At 43.2% G+C, this 20,580-nt stretch overlaps 3 protein-coding genes across 3 annotated transcripts; 1 reads left to right on the top strand and 2 right to left on the bottom strand.

The window, feature by feature from the left end:
- Positions 1 to 2,382: 2,382 nt before the first annotated feature.
- On the bottom strand, positions 2,383 to 3,527 carry RPL36AL (ribosomal protein L36a like). The gene is made up of 2 exons (XM_081095915.1): positions 3,455 to 3,527; positions 2,383 to 2,810 (listed from the first exon to the last, which is right to left on the bottom strand). Exon 2 carries the CDS (start codon positions 2,777 to 2,779, stop codon positions 2,459 to 2,461), a length of 321 nt encoding a protein of 106 aa, XP_080952041.1. The 5' UTR covers positions 2,780 to 2,810; positions 3,455 to 3,527; the 3' UTR covers positions 2,383 to 2,458.
- A 114-nt stretch (positions 3,528 to 3,641) lies between these two features.
- On the top strand, positions 3,642 to 6,318 carry MGAT2 (alpha-1,6-mannosyl-glycoprotein 2-beta-N-acetylglucosaminyltransferase). The gene has a single exon (XM_081095902.1). The coding sequence runs from the start codon at positions 4,139 to 4,141 to the stop codon at positions 5,477 to 5,479; it is 1,341 nt and encodes a 446-aa protein (XP_080952028.1). The 5' UTR covers positions 3,642 to 4,138; the 3' UTR covers positions 5,480 to 6,318.
- Positions 6,319 to 6,430: 112 nt separating this feature from the next.
- Positions 6,431 to 14,958, bottom strand: DNAAF2 (dynein axonemal assembly factor 2). The gene is made up of 3 exons (XM_081095895.1): positions 12,345 to 14,958; positions 8,981 to 9,124; positions 6,431 to 8,242 (listed from the first exon to the last, which is right to left on the bottom strand). The coding sequence occupies exons 1-3, from the start codon at positions 14,091 to 14,093 to the stop codon at positions 7,793 to 7,795; spliced, it is 2,343 nt and encodes a 780-aa protein (XP_080952021.1). The 5' UTR covers positions 14,094 to 14,958; the 3' UTR covers positions 6,431 to 7,792.
- Between the last annotated feature and the right edge of the window lie 5,622 nt (positions 14,959 to 20,580).

Here is a 20,580-nt window from a genome sequence, read left to right as displayed (position 1 = left end):
TATCTGCCCCTCAGGGCTTCTCTACCTCCTCCTGCTCCCGAGGGGCAATCGGGGCAGCAGCTGCCGCTTGCACCCACTGACGGTGCCGGCCCCAATTACTCACCTTCAGCGGGTGCGAGCGGGACTGTGCTGTTAGTGTGTGGGAGCAGCAGCAGTGACGGGGCCACGGCAGGAGGAGAGGGGTGCAGAGGATGGGCCAATACCCGCCCCTGTGCCTACTGCAGCCTTGCGGCCCACAGTTTCTTTCAAGGTGCACGAATTTGTGCCCTGGGCCCCTAGTAGTCCCATAACTAGTTTCTCAGAACAAAGGAGGATAAAGAGTAAAAGTTACTGGAGAAAAACTTTTCCAGCAGTATATTATTGCTGCTTTGGGCTTGGAGTTATAGGTGGAGTCTATATTACTATTTCTTTTTTTAAAAAATTATATTTATTTCAGAGAGAAAGGAAAACAGAGAGACACATCAATGAGAGAGGATCATGGATTGGTGGCCACCTGCACGCTCCACACTGGGGATGGAGCCCGCAACCCAGGCATGTGCCCTGACCGGGAATCGAACCGTGACCTCCTGGTTCATAGGTCGACTCTCAACCACTGAGCCATGCCAGCCGGGCTATATGACTATTTCTTATGACTTATATAACCTCCATTGTCTTCCTAAAGTATTTATTTGGGGCATTTTTTCACCCTGATAATGCAAATATTCTTGAGCGAATACTGTTTTGAATTTTTATTAAAACTTTATGTATATGAATTCTAAAATTTCTACTCAGAGCTGATTCTTTGAGACAAGATCTTGGTCCAGAGGAATAATTCTTTGGATGACCTTAAATTTGTATTACGAATACTTAAATTCTTCCTGAAAAAATCTTCATATATAATTTCTAGTTTTTTTATTTAAAAAATTATATATAATGCAAACATGCCTAAATATATCTGGTGAGGATTTAAAAAACAACATGGTTCCTTACGGTGATGTTTTATGGCATATTTAAAATTTGTGCATATCTGAATTTTATGTTCTTGTAGAAAAACAATTATTTTTTCATTAACAAATGCAGACATAATAGTCAATGTTGGGAATAAGTATTAACCATCATACTCCTACACCCTAGTCCTTTGCCTGTCTTACTCATCTACAAACCATCCCATATAAATACCCTAGCTGCCAATACAAAAAGCAGAATTTCTTGCCCTCTTCTCATAACCTATATCCTTTCCCAGTTTTCCTTTCATTTGATACTCAACTTGTTTCTTCCTTGCCTTTCGTAGACAATGACTAGGTTCACTTCTGAGTTTCCACATTCCATTCTATTTCCAATCTTATCTGCTTACCTTCTCAACCTTCCCAACAGTCAAGAAGTTACAACATTTGAGTACATCTCAGAGTACCCTTATCTGCAGTTTTAGTTACTCATGGTCAGTGAAGCTCTGACAATATTGAATGGAAAAATTCCAGAAGTAATTGTTTTAAAATTGTGGGCCATTCCAAGTAGTGTAGCTATTAGTTATGAGAGACCACATTCACGTAACTTTAATTATAGTTATGTTATAAAACCAAAAAGTTCATGATATCATAGACTTATGGGTTGTTTTGGTAAGTTTATTTCAGAGAGGAAGAGGGAGTGAGTGTTGGAAACTGATGTAAATTAATTGGCTGCCTCCTGCATGGCCCCTACTGGGAATGGAAGCCGCAATGGGCATGTGCCCTAACTGGGAATGGAATCCTGACCTGGTTCATAGGTCAGTGCTCAACCACTGAGCCACACTAGCTGGGCAGACTTAGTTGTTTTTTTTTTTTACTAGCTTCAGAATTTTAGGTAGAAGTCAGTTTTCAACTCCTACCTTACATTCAAGACCTAAAGAATGCTGTCCAAAAACTGATGGGAAGTATTCTGTATCCATGTTGTGCAATAGTGTAGCCACTAACCATGTTAATTCTAAATATAGCTAGTATAACTGAGGAACTGCCTTTTAAATTTAAGTAGCTATATGTGGCCAGTGGTTCCTACTACAGTACATTTGCAAAAAGTACGTTTTTATCCCCTTAGATCCTCTGCCCCACTCAGTCTGCTATACATAACAGGCTTAGCTTGTCCTCTTCATTTATTTTTCAAAATCTTAGTTTTCCCAGCAGCTCATCAATCATGATTGTAAATTCACCCAACATATATTTGAAATTGATCAGATAAAGTACCAATATTTTCCCTGCTATTAAGTTTGAGGTGGGACTCTTACCTTTACATATAAATAAAAATTTTCAATTCTTGTGGAATTAAGTTGAATAATTTGAAGAGGATTCACTTACAAATTTACTCATTTCCTTAATTTATAACCACATTAAACATGAAATTCTGTATTTCAAAAAACACAAAAGATATGAGTAAGAATATCACTGCATTTATTTTCATACAAGTAATTTTTCTACAGCTTTAACATTTTCTTCTCAAAAATAAAAGCTTAGAACTGGATCACTTGGCCCTTTCTCTTCTTATCTCCTCCCAGTTCAAAATGCTTGCATCTCTTAATGGCCAGCATCCTCTTTGATCTGCAGTTAGGCTCCACACACTCAAGCCTCAGCACAATCTTCTTTGTAGTTTTCGCTTTCTTTCGGAAAATCGGCTTTGTCTGCCCACCGTAACCACTCTGCTTCCTATCGTAGCGCCTCTTTCCCTGGGCGTACAGGGAATCCTTCCCCTTCTTATACTGGGTCACTTTGTGAGGCTGATGCTTTCCACACTTCTTACAGAAAGTCCTTCGGGTTTTAGGCACATTCACCATCTTGGCAGTAGAGGTGTCTGTACGATGGAAACTGTTGAGATATTTAAAACAGATTTAAACATTTTGATAAGTACTTTATAAGTATAGGAAAATAAGTCAGTAATGTATAAATCCACCAACTACTCATTTTCCGTAAGTGCACATACAAGTTTTTGGGCGCACCTCTTTGGAATGCTTAAATCATTAGCGCACTTCTAGAATGAGACTCACTAAAAAATAGCAAAAGCGTATAAAGGGGACTTAATTGACTGTGGCCGCTAAAAAGAAAAGCGTGGTGATGATTGGTTAATTTTCTACCACCGAGAGGGCCAAGGTTAGAGTTGCTTTTCGAGGACTCCTCGCACGCCCTTCCACGTTCTAGCTCCTGGGTTCCGTGAGCGCGGAGCCCACCCCCGTCCCTTCCCCGAGAACCGCAGGAGTCTGGTTTCGCACTTCCCCTCCGTAGGACCGCGCACCGTCACCCACCCGCCGCCCTGAAGGCTGACGTGTCCTTAGCAAGTGCCTCCCGGCCCAGCAGCGCCATGCGTGATCCCCTTTGCTGAGACAGAAGCCGCTCTTGAACTCTCTCGAGCCAAGGCAGCGGGGCTCTCCCACCGTTTCCTACCAGGGCCGACCCACCCCCGGACTCCGATCACTCGAGGCCCCGTGGGGACCTACAGCCCGACCTTAGCTTACCGGGAAACACGTAGTCCACGCTCCCCGCTTCGCTCGCTCGGCTCGCGCCTAACAGGAAATGGAGGAAAGAAACGGAAGCAGGAATCGAGCGTTGAGCGACAGGGCCGTGGACCAATAGGCAACGAGCAGCGACGGCCGGGTACCTCCGCCGGCGTCTTGGAAGCGCCAACCAACGGCCCCAGGGGCGGGGCGGAGGGTGTGGGCCCGAGGGCCCCGGCGCTCCGCGGGCCAGTCTTAGGTTGTCAGAGCGGTCGCCGCCGGAGTGGGGCGAGCCGTGGTTGCTCCGTGTCGGCCGTCTGTGGCCCGCGTAAGGATGAGAGCGCAGAGGACGCAGGGCCGCTGGAGGCGCAGGTAACGGAGCGGGGTGCGGTGGGCCGCGCGGGGCTTTTGCTGGGACCCGTGTTAATGGAGAGGACAGAGGCGACCCCGAGCCCCGGTCCCTAGCGGAGGGGCCGCTGTCGAGCTGCAGCCGACGAGGATGAGTGGAGCCCGGCGGCGCGGGGAAGCTGAGAGCCTGCGGGTCCCAGGACCCCCGGGGCCGGGGATGAGTTAGCGAGGGCCGCCGCGGGGGCCAGTTCCGACTGCTACAGGCCAACGCGACGGCCGCCGCCCGCCCGCCCCTTCCGTGCAGAAGCCGCTAGCTCCTTCCCGCACCGCCTGCCCGCGCTCCCGGCCCCGGAGACCATGAGGTTCCGCATCTACAAGCGGAAGGTGCTCATCCTGACGCTCGTGGTGGCCGCCTGCGGCTTCGTCCTCTGGAGCAGCAATGGGCGACAAAGGAAGAGCGAGGCCCTCGCCCCGCCGCTGCTGGACGCCGAGCCCGCGCGGGGTGCGGGTGGCCGGGGCGGGGACCATCCCGCCGTGTCCACGGGCATCCGCCGGGTCTCCAACGAGTCGGCGGCCCCGCTGGTCGCGGCGGCCCCGCTGCCCGAGGCGGACAACCTGACGCTGCGGTACCGGTCCCTGGTCTACCAGCTTAACTTTGACCAGACGCTGAGGAATGTGGACAAGGCCGGCTCCTGGCCGCCCCGAGAGCTGGTGCTGGTGGTCCAGGTGCATAACCGGCCTGATTACCTCAAACTGTTGCTGGACTCACTTCGAAAAGCCCAGGGCATCGACAACGTCCTCGTCGTCTTTAGCCATGACTTCTGGTCGACAGAGATCAATCAGCTGATCGCTGGGGTGGACTTCTGCCCTGTTCTGCAGGTGTTCTTTCCCTTCAGCATTCAGTTGTACCCCAACGAGTTCCCGGGCAGTGACCCCAGAGATTGCCCCAGAGATCTGCAGAAGGATTCAGCTTTGAAGATGGGATGCATTAATGCTGAGTACCCCGACTCCTTTGGCCATTATAGAGAGGCCAAGTTCTCCCAAACCAAACACCATTGGTGGTGGAAGCTGCATTTTGTATGGGAAAGGGTCAAAGTTCTTCGAGACTATGGTGGCTTCATACTTTTCCTAGAGGAGGATCACTACTTAGCCCCAGACTTTTACCATGTTTTCAAAAAAATGAGGAAATTAAAGCAGCAAGAGTGTCCCGAGTGTGATGTTCTCTCCCTGGGAACCTATACTGCCCCTCGAAGTTTCTCTGGCATTGCTGACAAGGTAGATGTGAAAACTTGGAAATCCACAGAGCACAATATGGGTCTAGCCTTGGCCCGGGATGCTTATCAGAAGCTGATCGACTGCACAGACACTTTCTGTACTTACGATGATTATAACTGGGACTGGACTCTTCAGTATTTGACTGTATCTTGTCTTCCAAAATTCTGGAAAGTGCTGGTTCCTCAGGTACCTAGGATTTTTCATGCTGGAGACTGTGGTATGCACCACAAGAAAACCTGTAGACCATCCACCCAGAGTGCCCAAATTGAGTCACTCTTAAATAGTAACAAACAGTACATGTTTCCAGAAACTCTAACTATCAGTGAAAAGTTTATGGCACCCGTTTCCCCACCTAGGAAAAATGGAGGGTGGGGAGATATTAGAGACCATGAACTCTGTAAAAGTTATAGAAGACTGCAATGAAAAATCAGTTACAAAAAGTGACAGTCTTCTATTTTTGATATTTGTACCAACAGGACAGACAATTGAATAAGAGTTTAGGGATTGGTTTCTGCTTTAATATGAAAAAAAATTCTTGTAAAAGGTGTACAATTATAGTACTCTTTTCCTTTTATGTCTGATTAAGATTTAAAATACAAGTTTTCATTTTGGGAGTTGGGTTTTAAAGCTCAATCTGTATCTGGGAAAGGTAATTATTACTGTGAGAGAAGAGAGGAAATTTTATTTAAATTGCATCTATTAATCTTTTTACCTGGAACTTTGTACACTTTTCCACTTTAAAACTTAAGTACAGCAAAATTTACTTAAAATTGTCATAGCAGTAGGAAGTATTACAATGAAATAAGTATTAATGGAACAAGCCCAGTTTCACTCTCCACACAGTTACTAGGAAGAGATTGCTTCGCTGGTTTTATAATTCAAAAGTTATGTTTGTTAAACACCCTGTCAAAACAATCAATTTCAGTATTACAGATTCCCGTATTATTGTGTTAAGATTTGCCTGTGCTTTGGAACCTTCATAGAGCACATTTTCTTTTGGAATGTATTTGATTGATAAAAAATTTTAACACTGTTTCACCTCAATGTAGAAAAACAGTGGTTTTGTTTCTTTCTTTTCTTTTAGTCTGCCAAAATAAAATACTCATTTTTTGCATAAAAAGGTTCCTAATCATTTTGCAGAACAAATTTTGTTTACTCTTTACACCAAAATTCAGTAAAGACATTCTAGAAGTTTTAAAGTTAGCATTATATCTTCATGTTTACTGTTTGTACGTTGAATTGAAATAATAAAGAAAACCCAGCTCTTGACAATGTATTTCCTTTGGAAGAAACTAGCCAGGCATAGATAATGAACAATAAAAAGCTGCTGTGTAAGGGAAATACAGCCAAAAATGATACAAAGTTTAGTCATGCCAAAGTGAAACATGTTCTCGTGCCAGCTTTATTTTAACTGAAGTCATACTTTTTAAAAGGACAGATACAGTAAATAATAGGAAACAGGCTTAAAATTTACTCCACGTTTAATGTAGAAGTTTCCCGTAACAATATACAATTCCATTCAATCAAAAGTTATAGACTAATTTCTGTGGAGCTATTACAATTATTTCAATCTACGAAAATTGTGTTATTAAGTGGACATTTTCAAAATTACTGCTTCAAACTAAGATTCATGTTATAGTTGAAAAATGCATCTGGTCATCTAAGTTGGGGCAAATAGTTCTCTTGCTTTGTGAGCTAGCCACATTTATACTGTTCTCAGCCCAGTCTGGTTCCAGACTTTACCAAGATTATAAATGTAAAGAATAACAGCTTTCGGTGTTCTGATCTGACCTCCCCAGTTCAAAGGACTAAAGATATTAGGTAATTTCCAGGACTAAGGTAAAGCCAGAAGTTTGAACTGTAGCTGTTTTTCGAACAAATGTATCAGGCCATGGCCTTTGGGGTCAGAGATTAGGTCAACCGATATTTTCTTTCATCCTGTCCTACAAATTTTTGTGAGAAAAACATTTATTAGGATTTTCTTCTGACCTCAAATATAAATACTATTCCACAAAATTATTAATTTAGCCACAGATACATTACCTGCTGCCATCTTAAAGTCCTTACTAAATAACCTGTATTAAATATATATATATATTTTTGGTGACAGATAAGAACAGTGAAATATAGAATTTAAGCAAAAATACTAAATTTCATTCAGTGTATTTGTATTATAATTATTTGAATTATTAATATTGGTTAGTAAAGTTCTTTCATCTCTAAGAATCTCTATTTCAAGCATAAATACATCTTATTTAGTGATATTTCTAAACACAGTTTTGAGATTCTGACCCCCTTACAAATGCAACTCATATTTCTAGTTACATTCTTGAGAGTTGCTTTTTGCAACAGACACAACTTAGTGAATATCTTGAAACTTTTTATTAAAGTGTAAACAAGCCGAAAACAAACACAGAAGTAAATATATACAGGTTATATTAAAACTAAATGTTTAACTCTCAGAAATAATATACATCTCTCAGAGGAATCACAAAACTTATCTCCCTAATTAAGGAAGCTGTATAAACATGCAAAAAAATATCTCCAGTTTCCCCATTAGAATCAAAATTGCAAATTTTAATTTCTTGAATATCTTCAGTTTTTAAAGAGTAAGCAGAAACCTATTTTAAATCCAAAATATACTTTCTTGAATATCTTTGGTTTTCAGGTAGTAGTTTACAGAAATAGAATTTAAGTCCAAAAATTTTCTACTCTTAACCTTTAAATTCTGAAGAATTAATCCAAGTCATATAGCAAAGAATTCTGAAAACTGAATGCACAATGAGTCACATGATCTTTAATAATCTGCACACTACCATCCTGCATATTGGTTTCTTTTATGTTGTCAAAACCAGGAATATTCTGAACTGTTAATTCTTCCTCTTCAGTTATTACTGGTTCTTTTAAATTATCTTTTTTCTCACTTGAGTAAACACCTTTTTCTTCCATTTTTGACTCAGGTTGCTGAGACTTTCCAAATATTTGAGACACATCAAGAGAGTCTTGTTGCAAGTATTCAACTGAACCACAACTGTCTAATTCTAGTACTTTAACAGCTATAGATGAATCAGAAGCAGTTGTTGAGGTGGTAGGATGTTCTACTTTTTTTTTGGTTGGATGACTTCCTTCGTTGACTTTTTCTTCCTTTTCATGAAGCTGTTCAGCAGAGTTACTGCATTCTTGCAACTATGTCAAGAGAAACAACAAGTTAATAATTCTTTGAAATAAATAGAAAATTAAACTGTAGTACCATTGGGATTTTTTTTTTTTTTTTTTCACGCTGTGAGGGAATAACCCTTGTAGACTTGCAGACAGGCTTCTTCCTCCTCCAAGTCATCCTCCACATGCTGCCAGTCATTTACTGACAATGCAAACCTGGCCTTAATTCTCTGGTAATTGTTTCAATGACTCATCTCCCTCAGGATGAAATAATCCTGGCTCACAAACCCTTTAGCAGTCATTCTTACTAGTAAGGGCATTCTTGAATTTTCTTGAATTTCTGTGATTCTTCAAAGCCACTCTCCCCCACAATTCATAAATGCCAATTGTGCTAGTTAACTAAATCATTTCTGTATTTAATACTGATGACTAAAAATAACCAAACTTAAGATTCAACTAGAAAGAATAAACAAACTGTGTGACATGGTTACCATGGTCCCTGGACTAACTTCCCAAATGTCAGTTTTTTTCTATTCCTCATTCGATATTTATTTTGGGATTAAATTAGATAATATATATGAAAATGAATTGCAGTGTTTAGCTGCTAAACTTTAGCACATAGTGAAATTCATGCAAAAAACTCTATTCCTCTTCCCAGCCATTATGTACACTTAGCTTAAAGTTTCAACATCAAAAATTAAGTTATTCATTAGGCTTTAATCTTGTCCTAAATCACTATTCTATAAGGCCAATCAAAATCCTTACCTTTGTATGAATTTGAATCTTACTATCAGTAACCTGAAGAACTTCAATTAACGGTGAAGTTAGGGGTATTGGCTGTTGGAATGGAGGGCTCAGGACCTCTTCAAGAAATTCATTGACATTTTCTTCATTGACAAATAACCTTTCCTAAAATAAAAAGAAAATATATTCTGCTTTATAGGTCATACTTCAGTGTTATATAAAAACAACTCATAAAAGTTCTCACATAGTTCAGGATTACACTTTTAAAATGTTTAATGTTATTTCTATGCTTTCTTGGCAAAAGAAAACAGTCTTGTACACAGCAAGAGTGCCCAGCCAGCATGGCTCAGTGGTTGAGCATCCATCTATGAACCAGGAGGTCATGGTTCAATTCCTGTTCAGGGTACATGCAGCAATCCCCAGTGAGTGGTGCAGGGGGCAGCTGATTAGTGATTCTCTGTCATCAGTGATGTATTTATCTCTCTCCCTCTCCCTTCCTCTCTGAAATCAGTAAAAATACATTTTTAAAAAATAGCAAGAGTACATACACATAAAGGAAAAAAACCCTAAAAAAAAAAGTTCAGTTACTCTTCTTCGTCTCTATTGAACCTAGGTATGTTTTCTCTCTTAGATAATCTAAATTAAAAATTGTATTTTCTTTTACTTTTTTCTCAATATTTTGTGAGAAATACATCGCCTTTTGTTTTTGTTTTTTTTGTTAATCCTCACCTGAGGATATTTTTCATTGATTTTTAGGGAGAGTGGGAGAGAGAGGGAAAGAGAGAGAAACATCAACATGAGAGAAACTCATTGATTGGTTGCCTCCTGCACCGGCCCCAACCAGGGCCTGGGCCAGGGAGGAGCCTGCAAACAAGGTATGTGCCCTTGATCAGAATTGAACCCGGGATCCTTTAGTCGTAAGGCTAGCACTCTGTCTACTGAGCCCAACTGGCTAGGGCTTACAACACTTCTTAATGAGTCAGCTAAGAAATACACATGACAGGATCTATTAAAATTTTGTGTGAACTGTTTGCCTTTTAGTTCTTGTTCAGGTAAGAGCTAACTAATATTTTATGTAAAAGAAGTATATTTTACTTTTAAGCAATGAGAAAATCCAGTGTGACACCAGCATATAGCTATTTATAAGAATGAGATAGTTTACCAAACTATTAGGAAATGCAAAAATCACATTCACAAAAATCCCAAACACAAAGCAATTTCTTCATATTTATGTCAAGCGAATACAGAAATATTGTTAGGGCACTAAGAGAATAACTATATTCATAAAATAAGTTCATTGTTGTCCAAAGTAAAAGTATTTTCCTCTGTACTTTCATATAAATAAATTTAATAAGTTCATTATTTAGTCAAAATGAGAACAGAAAATATGAAAGAGACAAGTTTCAAGTTTCCTTCTATTAAACACTGTTTGAACTTGGGAACACCTACCAAACAAGTGAACCTTGGGAACAGAAAAAATTTATTTTTGGAGTAATTTGCCTTGCTATTATTTGAAGATCCAGAATAACACTATATTATAAAAACGCCCCCATCAAAAGCATTTCTAAATTTCCTGTCTCTGGAAAAGACTTACACATTAATTGTAAAAATATATACCAAATAGTTTAGTTTTTTAGTTTACCCAAGGAAAAATAATATGTATTTAGAATAGAAATGGTTATGATTAAAATGTAATTTGCATAAAATTGTCTTCACATTCTGATGACTGATTTTACTATAAAAGATACTGTATTCAGTGGAACTAAAGCTTTAGGAAAATTCCCAGTAAATATTTAAGGCTTATATAAATATATTTTGTACTTGTTTATGTGTAAAGTAACAATTCTGAACTTGACAGCCACAAATCAACCTTACATTATAATTATTTTCATATAATATGTGTAATATATCTATTATCTACCCACCTACTACTCTTGTGATTTTTCCTTATTTATTAATTTTCAAGAAAGAGGAAGGGAGAGTGAGAGAGAAGTATCTATGTGAGAGTGAAACATCGATCAGCTGCCTCCTGCTTGCCCCCAACCTTTCCCAACCACTGAACCACACCAGCCAGAGTTACTCTTGTGATGTTTTAGAAATTATATAAGAGCATGGTCCAGTGACAGTGAACTGTAAAATAAAAAACATTATGATTCTGTCAGTCTTAGGAAATGTGATTAATGAAGAAATTATAAATCCATTTCAGGCTTCAAAGATATGACACAGTCGCCATAATCTCATTTTTGTCTGGTTTCTTTGCTAAAATAATGTTATCATACTAGAAAATCAGATTAAAATATATTTTTTAGTATTTTCTCAACTGTTTGTCAACAAAGCTTTCTTCCCATATTGTGAGTTATTTTCACATTTATTAAGACAATTACAGGAAAACGACTGCCCTTTCCTAAATTTTCCCTTCGAATGACATAAACAGATAATCAATTTCCTATTTTATATTATCACAAAGTATTTTACCTAGCCCTGGCTATTTACTTTACCACTTTTAGAAGCATATAATCTGCGCAATTTGTGTTGTTTCTGGGAATTAAACCCTTGAATATGTTAAAAGAGCTTTAAAATTTACATGTAACACTGATACAGACCTCAATCAAAACCACGAATTGTTCATTTGTGAGTTTACAAAGTTCTTTCGAACTTCAAATTTAATTTTTTTCAGTATTTGTCCGTAGTTTATATTACACTGTTAAATGCCAGCCATTGTGCAAAATACTAGATGATTAAAACAGATGCAAAAAGAGATGTAATTTCAATGTAACATAATGCCCACCGGAGGACAACCCTACCAAGATCAGCCACTAAAATCAAGCAGCACTATATGGTCAAAAGGGCAGGGAATTTATTTAGATTGACACCTCATTCTGAATTCATTTTTCTACATAAGAAATGTGGTTAAGTGACTTTTGCTCTCTGGAAGTAAGCTGTTTATTTTCTAAAGTTGGACAGTATTACTTACCAACTTAATATATGGCCCTACCAGAGTGCCTCTCAAACTCTAATTAGTCATCAACCCCTTTGAAAGTATGACTAAAGTTATAGCCCTTCTGCCCAGAAGAAAGCACCCTCAACTTTCTGCATACAATCTGAGAGGTTTATGGATTTCTGGGAATCCATTCATGGATTCCGGGGGAAAAAAATGCATTAAGGACAATTTTGAAGGTTTGAAACCCATCCATGAGAAGGGATGCGTGTTTCTTCAACATGCGTTTAACGTGCACTGACTGACCTCTTTCATCACGTGTATCAACTTCAAGTAATTTCGAGAGAAGTTCTAATGAAAAACACTGTTCAGAATGCACTGAGGGGATGTAATTTTAAAAGTAGGATGGAATATTTCAAATACTAAGACTCGAGAAAGAACTGTTACCTCCAAAGAATCGTTGTTTAAACCATAATACCACTCTCTCCAATGTCCATAGCACTCTGAAGATTTGGCCAGTTCTATTACTGCATTGTCTGAAGAAATGCTAACCACTGGTTCTTTGATACTCAATTTATTTTCTGGAGCAAACTGCAAAAAGAAGGAATAATAAACTAAGTCTTGGGTGGAGAAGCACAATTTGTACCGGAGGGAGCTCACATCCCCTTGAAGACTTTGAGGTTGGATCCGAGGCACTAGGATGAGCAGAGTCAGGGACTCTTCATCCTGATGACACTGCAACGGAGGGCACAGAGGTCCCCGGCTGTCGGTCCCGGGACCATCCATGGCTGGGTCGGAGTCTTCCCGGGCCACGCGGGTCCCAACGCTGAGACCTCCGCACACACGCCCTCCTCCTGCAGGAGGCCCCCCGTCTAGGTCCCCGGGCGAGCTCCCAGTTCCGGGAAGCGGTTTCTCCTCGATCCCGGCAGTCGCCACCGCTTGCCCGCCGGAGTCCCGTTCCGGTTCGGAGACAAGTTCCTCCCCGGCGGCATCCGGCGTGGTGACCCCGGCGTCCTCTTCCCCAGCGCGACCCTCAGCCGGGCCCGTCTCTCTTTCGCGAGCGGAAGTGCAGGCCGCGCTGTCAGTTCCGGCCCCGGCGGGCTCTTCCGGCGCCGCTAGGGGCTCCCGGCGCGCGGCGGACGGCGCCACGGGCAGCGTGACCACCAGCTGCCGCCGGGCCTTGTTGAACTGCGCCTTGCCGCGGCTGTCGTCCACCGGGTACGGGAGCGAGAGCCGCAGCTGGTAGTCGGGTTTCCTCGAGTCCAGACAAAGCAACTTTCCCGTCACCTCCAGCGCCGCCTGCTCGGCCGAGCGCAGCAGCGGCAGCTCGATGGTGACCACCAGCTCCTGGGGCACGGGGCTGGGGGCCGAGTCCCGGGAGCAGCGGTAATCCTGCAGGTCCACGCGGTGGCGCTGCACCACGCTGTAGCGAGGCTCCGTGGGGGTGGGCTGCGGGACCGCCTCTGGCGCGGAGGGCGGGGGCCCGCGGCCCGCAGAGTTCCGGGCGGCCGCCGGGCGCGGGTAGGGGTAGGGGAAGTCGGGGAAGGAGCTCTCCGGCTCCCCCTCGGGCCGGGCCGGGACCCCCCCGGGCAGGGGCGTGCGCAGCACAGCGGCCTCCGGAGTCCCCTTGTACTTGATCTTCAGGGTTTTGGCATTTCTGTGATCCAGCTTCACGCCGAATTGCTTCTCCACGGCCTCCAGGGCCGTGGCGTCCAGCATCTGGCGGAAGCGCTCGTGGCGCCGGGCCAGCGCGAGCGCGTCTGGGTGGAAGACTACATCGTAGACCGTGTAGCGGGTGCCGCGGCCCCCCGGGTACTCGCGGCCGGGCGCCAGGCTGTGCGGCAGGGACCACTGGCTACCGGCCGCCGCGTTGCCCGAGCCGGGCCGGCCGGTGGGCAAACCTACCAGCGCGTTGCTGCACACGTTCACGTAGCAGCGCCGCGCCCCGTCCAGGCTAGTGCGCAGCACGTGGCCGGGCTCCGGGTGCACGAACCGCGCCTCCACTCCGCGCTCACGCTCCAGCGCGGTGATCTCCGCTTCGTAGCGCCGCCGGTTCTCGGGGTCCGTGAGCTCCTCGGCGTACTCGGAAAACATTCGCCGGAACTCAGGGTCCTGGAAGGCGGAGGTGAGCCGCTGGACCTCCTCTCCGCTCAGATCCAAGTCCTCCAGCGGCGAAGAGGCCGCCGCCTTGGCCATGCTGCTCCTCGGCCCCTAGCCCTCAGCCGCCTGAGAGAATGGGACGCGCCCTGGAGTCGCAGGCCCAAGGCCAGTAAGCGCCGAGGTCAGCAACTGTCGGAGAATTGTGCTTGGGCCGCGTGCTTATTGCCATGGTGACGCCAACCACGCGCAGGAGGCGGCGGCAAGGAACTGGAGTGGGATGGTGGGAGTGCCAGAAATAGCGTCTTAGTTGCTTCAAACTAACCAACTACTCTACAGTCTTTGTATTTTAGATCCCTGTGCCATGTCGCAGTTACTTTTGCACTAGGAAAACTATCAATAATTGTCATAATTTCCAGCATATATATCATCTACATATTTCATAACACTTAAGGGCAGAACTGATCCCCATTTCACAGAAAAGAAATGGGACCTGAGAAGTTACCCAACCAGGGTCATGCAGCTCGTGTATTCACAAGCTGGGATTCATACCTTTATGTTTTTTTTCACTTCACTAAACCAATATTTCAATCTTCTGAATATTTTTTTGTAATGTATTTTTTTATTTCAGAGAAGAAGGGAGACGGAGAGATAGAAACATCAGTGATGAGAGGGAATCATTGATTGGCTGCCTCCTGCACGTCCCCTATAGGGGATCGAGCCTGCACCCCAGGCATGTACCCTTGGCCTGGAATTGAGCCCAGGACCCTTCAGTCTGCAGGCCATCACTCTATCCACTGAGCCAAACTGGCTGGTAATCTTCTGAATATTTTACCATACAGTTTGCTCTGTAACAACTCTCATTTGAGGCAAGAGATATGGGCAAGCTATTAATAAGTACCTAATGATCAACGAACATATAAGACTTCATTAATAAAAATGCAAGTATAAGATACCACATCACCTATCAAAATGGCAAAGTTGTTTTTGTTTTTACAATTGCTGTATCCTTTGGGTCATGGTAGAACTTAGTAAAACCTTTCTAGAGCATAGTTTGGTAGCTGTATAAAAAGCTTTTAAACCCTAGCCAGTTTGGTCAGTGGATAGAGCATCGACCTGTGGACTGAAGAGTCCCAGATTCGATTCTGGTCAAGGGCACATGCCCAGGTTGCGGGCTCGATCCCCAGTGGGGAGTGTGCAGGAGGCAGCTAATCAATGATTATATCTCATCAATATTTCTATCTCTCCCTCTTCCTTCCTCTCAGAAATTAATAAAAAATATATTTTTTAAAAAAAAGGTTTATACTTGATCTAGAATTCTAACTCTAAAACATGCTCTAGAGAACCCTACTTATGATTCTAAAGGTTTGGGGAGAATCTAAGAATTCAACAGTGGGACTGGCTGAGCAAATTTTGGTACAGCCATACAATGGGATTCTTTGCAGCCACTCAAAGTGATGTTATAGAAGAATATCTGTTGACAAGAGTAGTTACTAATTAGTAGTTGTTAAATCCAGTGAGTATTTTCCTGTTTTCATTGAAACTCACCAACATTTCACACAATTGATGTCATTATCTCAGTAACAAAACACTTTCCAGACTTCTCTTCTACCTTACCTACACTTAACACTGCTTTGCAGGTGTTTACCTCTGTTCAGCTTGTAAGTGGAAATGCATCATGCATCAAGGCTGGGTCCCCATCTCCTCCATTTACACTCTCCTTCACAAATAAATTTACACTCATAAATACCAGGCTTACATAGCAGGTTCTAAACTCCAAATTCCTATAGCCAGTTGCCCATTTAAGGTCTCCACTTGAATGATTTCATGCTTAAATTCTTAAAGCTTGAAATGACCAAAAACACAACTCCAGACCCTTTCTGCGCTGTATCTTATGCTCTCTTGACAGCATTCAAAGCGGTTGACTGTGTCCCCTTGGAACACATTTCTCTTGGTTTGCAGAATTTCATGCTCTCCCTCCCCATCTGCCAGTTCTCTAAATGTGGGAGTCACCCAAGGCTTATTCATCAGCCTTCTTCTCTAATCATACTTCTTCCAAGACAATGAAAGCCCACAGCTTTAAATGCCATCTATGTTCAGATTCATTCAACGGAATTGGACACTTGTTGCACCTATTGTTTAGGTAGATGAGTAACTATGACAGTGTTCTAGGCACTAGAACAACAAATCATGCCCCAAACACGTAAAGCAACTGGCACACTTGTATGCTGGAAGCGTCTATTGGGCCAATCACTATGGAAAATAGCTGTTAAATATAATGTATATTTTATGACTAAGAAATTCTGTTTCTAGCAAAAGACAGAGTAGATTTTGTATATTCATAACAGCATTATTTGTAATAGACAAATAGTGGAAATTACCCATATTCCCATCAATAATAGAATGGATAAATAAAATGTATATATTTACAATGTACATGAGTAAACAATGTGGATGAGCATCACTAACATAATGTGAGAAACCAGATATAAAATACATACTGTATGATTCTCTTATATAATAGACAAAACTTGGCAAAATCTGTTAAAAGTCCGGCTAGTGGTTGTCTTAAAAAATATATATACACACATATATATAGTAAATAGTAATTTATAAATAGTTATTGAACAAATAACCATGGCAAAATGTAGAATGTCCTACAAGTGAATTAATAGAGAGCACAGGGGTGGAAGAGGAGGCCCATATGTTCTAATGACGCTTACACCTTCTCAGCCATTCACTCCCAGGGATTGGAACACCTCCTAAGAGAGTCACTGCAGTCATCTCTAGGTGGTAGAGTTGTGGGTGGTTTTAATAATTTTGTTACTAGTTTTGAGTATGTCCCAATGTTTCAACAGCAAAATTTTTTCATTTGTGTAATAAAAGTAAAATGGTAATGATCATAATATATCATGACTATAGCTGAAGATTAGGCAGGTGAATGGAGTGAAGGGGAAAGTCTTAATGACAACGTAATCCTAGTGGTCCTTGGGGTCATAGGTATGTCACACCCAAGCATCACCACCAGTTTATTCTGTCTCCAGTCTCAAGGTCATTTTTCTGTCTCTGATATTCCATTGCAACATCTTGAGGCAAGACTAGTGATTGAAGGGTATTCCTCATGGCTCCCATACACACCCTCTTTTTCAGGAAGTTACTTGAGAATGTCCTCCAGCTAAGCAAAGAAAAGCTTTTAATATATTTTTATTGATTTCAAAGAAGGGAGAGGGAGAGATAGAAACATCAATGATGAGAAAGAATCACCAATCCGCTGCCTCCTGCACGCCCCAGACGGGATCACGCCATTCTATTTATATATCCATTCTCTTATGCAATCCATGCATGTACCCCAACTGAAGTTGAACTGTGACCTCCTGGTTCATAGGTCAATGCTCAACCATTGAGCCACGCCAGCAGGGCATAATTGTCCTTTTGAGGGCGAGTGGAGTGTTGTGATTGGAGAGGAGACGTGAGCTTCTGGGGTGAGGGTAACATTCCATTTCTTAATTCTGGTAACAAGGTTTGCAGTTTGTAAAAATTTATTAAGCTGTATTGTACACTGACAATGGGATTTTTATGTAGGTACTAGAGGCCCAGTGCACGAAATTCGTGCATACGGGGGCGGGGGGCTCAGCCTGGCTTGCACCCTCTGGCAGTCCGGGAGCCCTCTGGGGATGTCCAGCTGACAGCGGGTGGGGCAGGGGGTGGGTAGCAGGCCTGAGCTGGCAGTAGGACATCCTTAGCACCACTTGCCAGCCCTCTGAGATTATATGTGAAATTATAAGTGGGGGTAGGCTCATGCTGATTTTTCTGAGGGACCTTAGTTATCATTAGATTTTCTAAGGATCCAGGCCCTCCACCTTCCCAAATTTCTTACTATGTGGCAGTCCCTCTCCCAACAGCTCTTTGGGAAAAAATGTGGAGTTGAGAAGCTCCTATGCCCCAAACCCGTGGTCAGCAAACTGTGGCTCTTTGGCCCCTTGAGTGTGGCTCTTCCACAAAATACCACGTGCAGGCGTGCACGTACAGTGCGATTGAAATTCGTGGCCCATGCGCAGAAGTTGGTATTTTGTGGAAGAGCCACGCTCAAGGGGCCAAAGAGCCACATGTGGCTCGCGAGCCGCAGTTTGCCGAGCCACGGTTGGCCGACCACTGCCCCAAACAAATGATCTTTTGCCTAAAATTCATCCCTTAAGGAAAGGCTATCCTTATTAAAATACGAATGCCTTTCATGGGAGATGGACTGGGTATTAAAGCCATTATCAGTTATTAACCCCTTAGTCCAACCTACTTTATTTTATCCCCCCACAAATATTGCATGTCAACTCTATTGGGGATAAAGATCCAGAGTAGATGGTCTGACACCTAATGACAAGCAACTGGGAGCTCATCTGTACAGTTCCAGGCACTCTCTGTGGTTTCCCCACACAGAGATCAAGTGTTGCTTTTCTCACCCACATCTGTCTTGTGTGATCTACCTGGCCCCTGCTCTGAGGCACATCACATGAAAATGCCTCTCATACCCAGGTTTCTGCAGTGAGATCAGCCTGCTTCAGCTGACCAAACATCAAGTGAGGGAGCACACACCTCTGTACCTGCAGCAGGAGCCCAGGAGACCCTTTCAGAGCTGCTCCTCTACTGCCCCGTCATCTAGACCTCTGCTTCCTTTTCATTTCTGGGTGATGCTGATCCCCACCTGGTTCTAGTTTCTGTCTTATTCCGATACTTACTACCTGGTTCTGGCAACTTTTCTACTCTTAAATAATTGTTTTGCTTCATGCTTCATCTCGTTTCACATTGCTAACTCCTAAATACACCCTATCTTTCTACCATCAACTGTGTTCCCGAAAAAGTCTCAAATAGCTCATCTTTATATATGGAAGCAATTATCTGCCAAATGAATCAGTTAATGAGGGGACACCTTGTACCCAGTTTACACTTACAACTTTCTACCCATCATCTTTCATATTTAGCTCTGTGGTTCTCATAACTGGACCATCAACCTTGTGTCTATTTCACTACCACTTTCAAGGCCAAAATTATAATTTTTTTCCAAGTAATTAGTAACTTTTGAACTTATGCCTTGATTTCACTTTTTAAAAAAAACCCTCACTCAAGGATATTTTTCCTTGACCAGGGCCCAGGCCAGGGAAGAGCCTGCAACCAAGGTACTTGCCCTTGACCAGAATCAAACCCGGGACCTTTCAGTCCACAGGCTGATGCTCTATCCACTAAGCCAAACAGGCTAGGGCTTGATTTCATTTTAACTTCAATTTTTCTAGGCTACTTGAAAGTTAAATCTTATTTTTCTAATATCAGGCCTCTTCTGACATTCTCCCTGACTTTTCCATCCTCAAACCACATCTCAAATTACCACTTCATTCTTAACTACTGATTCACTTATCACATTCACATTAAATTTTCTTGAGGAATTTTCCCTTTAATGTCATTTTTGTTTTTTTGTTTTTTATCACTATCTTTTCCCCAAAAAGCACATTTCCAGGAAAAGTATGTTCAGGCTCTTCATAATATTTAGGTTACTCTATATTTGAAACACTCATTGTCCTCTAACTTCCTGTCATTCAGATTTATTTCTGGGCTATTGTAACACCATAAACTAAAAGTAAGGGAATAGTGTTGAGTGATTACAGCTGATATGGCAAAACACGCTGCTTCAAAGTAAACATGTCTTCTAAATGTAAAAACTAAAGGAACTGTGTTCTTAAATTTCCAGTGCCAAAAGATAATTATGCAATGAATATCACAGTAACATCCTGAAACAAAGGTTTTCAACTATCCATACTAATAAAAGGGTAATATGCTAATTAGACCAGACGTCCTTCTGGACGCCCTTCCAGACAAAGCCACAGCAGCCACAAGGGCCAAGGGCCAGCAACACGGGAGAGGCTGTGGCACGGGCCTGTCCGGCACCACAGTCCCTTTTGCAGAGGCCGCGGGAGAAGGGAGGAGGGCTGAGCAAGAAGGGAGAAGGCCTGTGCAGCGCAAGAAGGCCGGTGCTGTGGCCCAGTCTGGAGAGGAGGCATGGGAGAGGCAGTGGGAGAGGGGGCTGCACGGTCCCAGTCCCAGTGCCGCCTCTTCTGCAGAGGCAGCCACAGAGGCAGCGGAGCGAGCCCGGTCCCGGCGCCACACCTCCGCAGAGTCTGGATGCGATGCAACCTGCTGTGCCTCAACCTCCCACAGCCCGTCCCCCAGCCAGCCTGGCCCCAGATCGCCCCCCACCCACTGGTGACGGGGCCAGCGCTAAGCAGCGAGGGCTGAGGGCCAGCAGCTGCGGCAGCCGGCAGTGGCAGCAGCAGCGGAGTGATGGGGTGGTGCCTTCCCCTGATCAACCTGGTCACCCCCCACAGAGGAGGACATCCCCTGAGGGCTCCTGGACTGTGAGAGGGGGCAGGCCGGGCTGAGGGACACCCCCCAGTGCATGAATTTTCGTGCACTGGGCCTTTAGTCATTAGAATAAATTCTGTGACTTGAAATTTAAATAATTTCAAAATTGTCAGACATACTCTAAGAACTCTTATGGTGATAAAAACCTAAGTTAAACTAAAATAATGATTCAAAAATGTTT

This window comes from Myotis nattereri (genome assembly GCF_964212035.1).
Source record: "Myotis nattereri genome assembly, chromosome: 1".
In the NCBI taxonomy this organism is placed as follows: domain Eukaryota; kingdom Metazoa; phylum Chordata; class Mammalia; order Chiroptera; family Vespertilionidae; genus Myotis; species Myotis nattereri.
The sequence above is the reverse complement of the archived record's forward strand: the minus strand, read 5'-3'. Positions and strand labels throughout refer to the sequence as shown.